This window comes from Coccomyxa subellipsoidea (genome assembly GCF_000258705.1).
Source record: "Coccomyxa subellipsoidea C-169, whole genome shotgun sequence".
Taxonomy (NCBI): Eukaryota; Viridiplantae; Chlorophyta; class Trebouxiophyceae; family Coccomyxaceae; genus Coccomyxa; species Coccomyxa subellipsoidea.
In genome coordinates this window covers 416,235-424,271 of record NW_005178028.1, presented here as the reverse complement: position 1 = coordinate 424,271, position 8,037 = coordinate 416,235, and the positions used below count along the sequence as shown (strand labels likewise).

The 8,037-nt window shown below is 52.1% G+C and overlaps 2 protein-coding genes across 2 annotated transcripts; one reads left to right on the top strand and one right to left on the bottom strand.

The window, feature by feature from the left end:
* Positions 1-5,204, bottom strand: COCSUDRAFT_43872 (hypothetical protein; the record flags this gene model as incomplete). Its single annotated transcript, XM_005644915.1, has 12 exons — positions 1-205; positions 497-744; positions 1,022-1,177; positions 1,488-1,610; positions 1,972-2,146; positions 2,410-2,581; positions 2,983-3,076; positions 3,439-3,630; positions 3,965-4,114; positions 4,306-4,500; positions 4,796-4,924; positions 5,082-5,204. 12 exons carry the CDS (start codon positions 5,202-5,204, stop codon positions 1-3), a joined length of 1,962 nt encoding a protein of 653 aa, XP_005644972.1.
* A 1,529-nt stretch (positions 5,205-6,733) lies between these two features.
* COCSUDRAFT_43871 (hypothetical protein) lies at positions 6,734-8,037 on the top strand (the record flags this gene model as incomplete). Its single annotated transcript, XM_005644914.1, has 4 exons — positions 6,734-6,836; positions 6,966-7,051; positions 7,379-7,580; positions 7,937-8,037. 4 exons carry the CDS (start codon positions 6,734-6,736, stop codon positions 8,035-8,037), a joined length of 492 nt encoding a protein of 163 aa, XP_005644971.1.

Sequence of the window (8,037 nt, the reverse complement as noted above, 5' to 3'; positions counted from 1 at the left end):
TCAGGATATGGTGAGATTAGTAACGGTGCCGGAGAGGGCCTCGAAGGGGTTGTGGATGTTGCCGTAGGCGCACTGCGCTGACGTGTCGATGACGTTGCTCTGGAATGCCACGTCAGCGGCTTCGGCGACAAATCCTACGGACCCCCAGAAGCGTGGGAGCCAGGGGTAGCCGTTGTATAGAACCCAGGGGTAGCAAAGCACCGACCTGCAAAAATATCCGCCTTAATGATGAGCTTTGAGGTAACAAGACATAAACGTTTAGCTGAAGCAATGCTTGACATTAAATGTGAATGCCCAAGCTGAATCAGTTATTAATTAGAAAATCCTGGGTGAAGAGGTAGGGGTAGCTTGCCCACAAGCTATAGATCATGTCTGTGCTCTGTGGAGGCCCGAGGCTCCAGATGACCCCTACGTGGAGTTCCTGTACATTACACTGGTGCCAATACATTTCTGGCCATGGCATTTCAGCTGCTTCAAGAGAGAGGAGGGAACGCACCGGAAGACGTTGCCGACAATGCTGACGCCGCGCGCTGATGTCAGCAGCAGCGGGAGCGTGGCCGCGTTCTGGATGAGATTCGCAGCGATTGTGAGATTTGAGTGCCCCCGAGCTGGGCACGGCGCCTGCCCGGCAGCTTCCAGGCAGCCAACGACAACACCGCCGAAGACCGCATCGATGGTGTTGTTTGTTATAAGTAAATCCCTTGTGAACGCGCCATCTCCCCGACCGTCAACAGAGGGCAGACCCTGCATGGCGAGTACTTATGTCAGGTCACTAAGCGAGCAGGACAGGTTATCCTGATTGTGCACACAGCCAGGTGCAGCGAGCATGGGTGCACATATAAACACAAAGCTGAGGTCACAACAGAGTTCCTCCCTTGCTCCCATCAGTCTTCGCATCAACTGCTGGGGTGAAGCCTCTGTCATGTTCATGCCTCAAAGGCTTGCTGGAGGACCTCTCCTCGACGTTGTCCAAAGGGCAGCGAATGACAATCAAAGCTCTGCTGTGCACAATGATGCTTACCTGTATCCCCCAATACTTAGGGGAGGTGATCATGTTATTCGCCACGACGCCCCTCGGTGCCTGCAGGACGATGCCTGACCCGCGGTTGTTGGCGATTGTGTTGCGCCTGATCTGGAAACCCGCTCCAGGAATCACCAGAAGCACGGTCGGAGACACCTGCCATGAGCAACAAGAAGGTCTTAGCATCGAAATGCCCAAAACATTGGCAAATTCTGCTCGGACATTTCCGGCGCTCTATCGTTCAGATCACTCCCCATTTCCCCAGCGCAAGCAGTGCATGTTCGGAAGAAGAGTGATTAAGAATGCATGAGGGATCAAGCATTTCTGCCATCAAATGGAAAAGTGGGGTTTCTGCTTCAGCTGCCGTGCAAGCCATGAGACGCATTGACAGATGTTGTGACTTATGAGCATTGGTGAACACAGTGTAACATTGGGATTACACAATGCAGCGGCAAAAGTGACTAACCGTGGTCCACGCGACAGGCCAGCTGTCCAGCAGCACTTGCAGCAGCGCATCCGATTTTGGTGGTCCCCCCTCAGTAGTGGCATTGGCCAGCGCTGCAGTGGCCCAGGACTTGACTGCCTCCACCTGGCATGATCCCCACAGAGACACAAGTCAGCCACGCCCAGTGCACAGTGCATAAGCAGCATATTAGTCAGCACCTGGTCAATTGGCAGTTGCAGGTCAAGATGGCACTTTAATAGCGTTCAGTGGGTCAGATTTGCAGGAAGGGGTGTCAATGGGGTCTGCTTTGAGCTTGACTGCCTTGTGCCTTAACGTGAATGTTTACTGTCAGCCAAACAAGCAGGAGGTTTTGCGTTGCAGTCAGCTCAGGAGAGGGGAAGTGCCTTTCCCCACTCCTCCATGTTGTTGTTCGAGTCCTTCCTGATCCCCAACACATGGCCAAGGATTCAATACATTTGGGGGAGTGTTGAAGCCAGGGTCGTACCTTGGCATAGCCCGGGAGCGGCTTGGAGACGGCTGAGCCCGCTGTGACTAGATCACCCTGCCTGATGCCAAAGCATGTGACGCCAGAGCAGTCCACAGTAATTGTACTGCTATGTGCCTCTAACGCTGTGATGACATAAGGCACAGTCGCCACAGTGATTCCATCACCACCCATCCTGTAGCATGCACAACTCTCAACGCGGAGCATGAGTACAAGTGACTAGCGCTCACGCACTGCACATATCATGCACAAGGACACAGCAGGGTGACGTCCGTCAGTAAGGCTAGACATACTGATGCAAAGCTTGGCAGCATTTCAATGATGACGTGAAGAGCTAATGTATTGGAGCATGATGTGTGCTGAGGAGATCATAGGCTCAAATGCAACAAAATTTAAAGGGTAAAGAATGTAAATAGTCTGAGGGAATTATGTTTGCACCCTCGCATGGAGTTGCCCACAATGGCAGGCCCGCTGCGAGCGCCCCGCACGCTGATGCCATCTCCAATTGATGACATCAGCGGAAGCTCCTGCTTTGTGCCCAGCGTGGATGGGTAGGGCGACAGGTGGTTGCCCCTGTATGTCATGTTCCTGCAGCCCACCTCCGCTATCCCTGCATGCACCCAAAAATAGAGGATCACACGGTTTGCTTGCCAGAGGCAAGGTCCGTCTGCAGACAAGCTGCAGTACAAGGCTACCAGCATCCTGCCCCTCGTTGGACTCGCCAGATCCCCAATATCCCCCAGTAAAAATATTGCTGGCAACAATTAAGAGGTCTCAACCACTGCCAATTCTTTCCACTGCGAATTGTTTCAATGACCATTGACCCTGGCATGCAGATGAGCGCTCTATTTTGTATCAAAATATAATGCGCTCAAATCTGGCATCAAGGCAGGGATGCGAAAGACAAGGCTGAAATTTTTAACACACCACTGGAAGGAGGATATAAGGTTACACTCAATTTTGAATTTGGCTCTTTAGATGAGGTGAAATGATCTGATGAGGACTGCTTACAGTGGCCAGCTGGGTTGTGGAAGATAGTGTCGGCCATGGTTGAGTCAGCGCAGCTCTCCCAATACATGCCGTGGCCGCCGACCCCAGTACGACACTGGGTTAAGGCAGCACACAAACTCTGTGTGAAGCACTTGAACCAACAAGAATTCATGAAGCCAGACCAAGCACAGAAAGGCACTCCTAGACGTGCAAAGCAGGTTGTTTGTGTGAAGGCTCATGAAGGAACGAGAACACAAAAAGCCAGACCACGCACAGCGAGGCACTCTTAGACGTGCAAAACAGGTTATTTGTGCGAGGGCATACCAAGCAGCGAGAACACAGAAAGCCAAACCAAAAACAGATGGGGTGACTGATCATTTCAACTGGCATGTTGATAAACTCTGATCCGTTCAGAATGCACATGACAATATGAAATTCAGAACTTAGGGCAGTACGTGCGCATTATAAGGCGCGCACCGCCAGCAGGGCGCCAGGCTGGATGTTATACAGGTCATAGGAGGTGTGCAGCTGGAAGCGGCTGTCATCCACCCGCTGCACAAGGCTCGGCACGATATCTGAGCTGTTCACCCGGATGACCTGTGTGCCAGCTGTGTACGCAGCACACATGCGCGCGTCCGCCCACAGATGGTCAGGATAGCCATCGTGCGCCTGTATGCAGGAGTGTAAGCATATTTGAGCCCTTTATAAATCTTTCATTATCATGGCCAAGGGAGATGCGAGCTGTGAGAGTTCCAAGTTCCATTCCCACTTCAAGGCCTCAGATGACCTCTAAATGGGGCAAATTAGTGCATGACATGCATGGCAGGGATGCTATAAAAAGTTCTGACTTGGCCTATGGAGCAGACTCGGTCACATCTAAGTCCACTCAGAGCACATCACAACCCAGTCCTGTACGTTTCTGATCAAATGCTTGCATGGCTACTGTTGGAATGTGGATTATTATTCTGTAAGACACTTGGCTAAATGACATGCAGGTACATACCTGGACGGTGACTGTGCGCACTGGAGGAGCGCCCACATCCACCACCGCCCCTTGGATGTGGTGGAACTGCGAGGGTGGGTAACTCATCGACACCCCTCTCACCGTCAGCCGGCTGCAACCATAGAACGCCACGCCTCCCTTGCTACCGTCCTGCGCAGAGTCAATCCCCTTGGTAACAACCGTCCCCTTGCAGGGCTTGACTACTGGGCTTACAGTCCGAGTGACTCGCACATCTCAGGCTAAACTATCCTGTGTGCACCCATCAAGCCACACCCTCAGCATCTGACAGTCAAGAAAGTGAAGCTTCCAAGGGATTGCATTCCAGGGGGAGAGGCTCTCACCACAAGTATGACAGCGCTGCCCTGGAAGTCCAGCACAAAGGGCAGCATGCGGCCAAGGCAGTCAAGGGACAGGTGGTACCCTCCATCTCTGGCAGTGCCAGAATTTGCTGCGCCTGCTGCCGGCCACAGATAGTATGTCCCACGCGGCACTCGCGCGCCCAGGATTTGGGGGTTTCGCATTCTGTCCGTCCAGAACTGCACCAATAGAGGCGAGGGTCAGCCAGCACTGTCAGAATTGTCCTTCTGATGCAGGTGCACCTATGCTGAACCATCAAAAAGTACGGGAGCCGATGGCGATGTGCATCAGGTGGCTAGTACATCAGATTTGGGAAATGCTGTGCATGCTTGGTTAGCAGTGAGCAAATAATAGAGAGCAGCTGCATGCCCTGGGCCACAGGCAAGCTTGCCGGCTGCGTCCTAATGAGCTCAGCTTGAAGGTATCATTTTCAGTGAGTGTGCACCCAATTTGTCCAAGAGAAACGTCCCTCACCAGCTGGAATCCAGTGCCATCAATCGTGTTGTTGCTCGGCAAGAAGGTGGAATAGCCATCTTCTCCGGTGATAATATTGTACGAAGCTCCAGAGTTGTCCGCCCCGCCATCTCCATTGATACCAGGAGGCTGCCAACAAAACCCTCTTCTCACTGGTGGATGCAGGATGTCAATAGAGATATGAAAGGGGAGCTCAGGCCAAAGCTTCGCTTGAAATGTTCCTGAAAACAAGGCGGTAAATCGCGCAAAGCAATACTGCGACTGGGAAATTATGAGATGTCCGCACCTGAAATGCATCTGGAGGAGGCGATGGCACATAGTCCGCTGCTCCATTTGCTCCTGGCTCCGATATGCTGCTGGATGGGGCTGCTGCCTGCTTTGGTGGCCACCCCAGGACTCCCGAGGGCATCACATCTGTGTGCGCTATCTGACCCTGCAGCTGGGCTGCAGCCTCTCTATCGCGTGTCAGAGCTTTGCTTGGGGTCGCGGCGGCACCCCCTGCTGCAGCAAGACCAGCTGGGATGGTTGTTGCATCTTGTCGGCCAGACAGGGTCTGCAGAGACACGATGCCGAGACCAGCCCGAGCTGTTGCATCAGGACCGTTTTGAAGAGGCTCCTTGACCCTTATAACCTGCAAAAGGCGCCATCGTCAGTGCCCTGCCTTCGCTCATCTTGATGTTTAGTTCTCAGTAAGTGAGCTTGCATCCGGTTGCAGACGATGCTCAGATACAAACGAGGAATAGCTTGCAGCCTTAAATACTTATAAATTGATATCATGGCGTTTTGTACATTATAATGTAGGTGCCTGAGACCCCTTTGCACACGGTTGTAACACGAGCGTGCGAGAATCTTATTTGCGCGTCCCCCTTTGAACAGACAGTCCCACCCTTTAACAAATTACATGTTACCTGAGCGGATGTCGCAGGCAATACGAAGACGACGAGACAAGAGAAGATCGTCGTACACTTGTACTGGGACATCTTCATTGAAGGAGTTGGGAGCAAGAAATACTGTCAACCAGTCCTGGCATTGTAGCCTGGACTGGTTTCTGTGGTCGACGGCTTGAGAAATTGCGAATATGGATGCATTCTTTGGGATGTTTGCCAACATGAGGGACACGTGCGACTCTTGCACGTCAGCAAGATCCAATATGCAAGGGAGAAGCAAGGTATCTCTTGATCCGACGAGAATCCTGCACATCTTGAATATCTAAGACACCCAGAGAATTAGTTGTTGTGGACCACACTCGAAATTTCTGTCCTACGTCCAAACCATTGGGTCAGATGCATAACCTGGGTTCTCATTGCTCTGCTTCCTGTAACAGGCCCGGCTTTGATGCCCATCACAGTGCCTCATGCCAGTGGCACAAGTTTATTTTCAGATCTGCGCGGCATCGCAATCCCTTGAAACTGAATCAGCAGAGACCACATAAGTCACGACAACATTGCCTGGCAGGTACGCGCAAAATCACAATCCTTTTTTGGTTTCTGGTCGGTAGCTGCTGGTTCGAACACATCTAATCCTCAATTGACACCCTTAACAGGGATGGTGCTCTATGCAGGCTATGAAAGGCACAATATCGTCACCCCGATTGCAAGCTCTGAGGTGCTGTGCTTGCTTGATTGTGTGAGATCATGCGTTCAATATAAATGTGTGTCACAGACATCTGTCTTCTTACTGTAACGGACACTATTCTTTGGCTTGTATCATCTGAGAGTGCAAAGTATGTTGCCTTTGTCCAGGCAGCAGACTGTCTATCGCGGGGAATGCAGAAGTTTAATAATGGGGATCGCATGGGAGCACTTAAATTTTTTGAGCAGTCGCTGGAGAAGGTTCCTGCTCTTGGCACTTTGCATTGCCTGCTCAAACTGCATCAAGGAAATGCCTCCAGCAGGGCTCCTCTCGTATTAGCTTCAATCCAGCATGATCTGCTGTGCCATGCAGTCCCCGACCCTTTCTCAAAGGCATGCGGCCCTCTTCAACTCCACAGCTGTGCACGCCTCTTTTGGCGATATAGAGCTTGCTCAGATCACTCTGCGAGGTGCGGCTCTTGAATGTCCCCAGCTCGTAATTTCCTTGCGACCACTGACACTACCAGCATTGCTGAGATGCATCATCCACTAAGCAAATATTGCAGCTACACAGCTTGATTACCATGTGATTTGTGCAGAGGGCGTGAATCGCGGCCTGGATTTTGAGGGTTGCCTGAAAAGCACAGATGACCCTCAGCTCGTCAGATTTCAGGGGTCACCACAGGTAAGCAGCATCTTCACCATGTGCACTCACCCCAGCAGATGGGACATTTAAGCTCTTCAGCACCTCAAAGAGGGAAGCAAGCAGCAAGGTTTGTCAATCGCATGTGGGGCCAGGTCTAGGAAAAGCTAATCCATAGACTCTGTCAGGCTTAGCGCTGAAATAATTAATATCAGTGCTTGAGATCTTTGCCTCATTTGGGTCTACAGTGGCACAGGCATAAGTCATGCTCCAGCACGACTGTTCACCCATTTTTAGTGGCATGCCCCAAGTGTGTGTTTTGCAGTCGTGTCTGACAATTTACATTGCGTGGTTGTGGCTGCGCCGCAGATCGTGATACAGCTGAGGAAGTTTGCAGAGGCAGTGCGGCGCATAAAGGGCGCGGTCGGAACGGCCGACAAGCCGGCGGCCGCGCCGAGCGGCCGGGCCGGGGCGGCGGCCGGCGGCGTCGCCGAAGGCGGCGGCTATCTCGGCCGGGACATGTCCAGCATGCTGCGCACAGAGATGACCGGCATTGACCCTTCCCTCGGAGGTATGTAATTCAGTGGACCTCAAGGCCAGTTTGGCCCCTAGGTGGGGCATCCAATACAAGGTATTTTTGGCTGGGGTGCCTGGCAAGAGCTTGACTTTCTGTGCGTGAAGCCGCCTTAGGCAATGGCAGGGATGCCGGACACGAACTTGCAGACCACTTGGTCTGGCCTATGGGGTGGCGCTGCTCTCTTCAAAATACAGAGCTCTCGCCTCATATTCAGCCTTGGCAGCTTTCATGTTTTGCACAATTTTTGATGCAATCATTTAGAGATGCTGATTGGTCAGAAAGGGTTTGCTTTTGAGTATGTACAGAGGGGATATTCGGAGCTGAGCTTTGTTGATTCATGTTTGGCGCAGGCATCTTTCGGCGAGTGGCAGGACTTCTGGTGACAGGTCTTGTGTTGGGATCGGTCTTGTTCTATGTTGGCTTAAAACTGGCATTTCCCAATTACAACTAA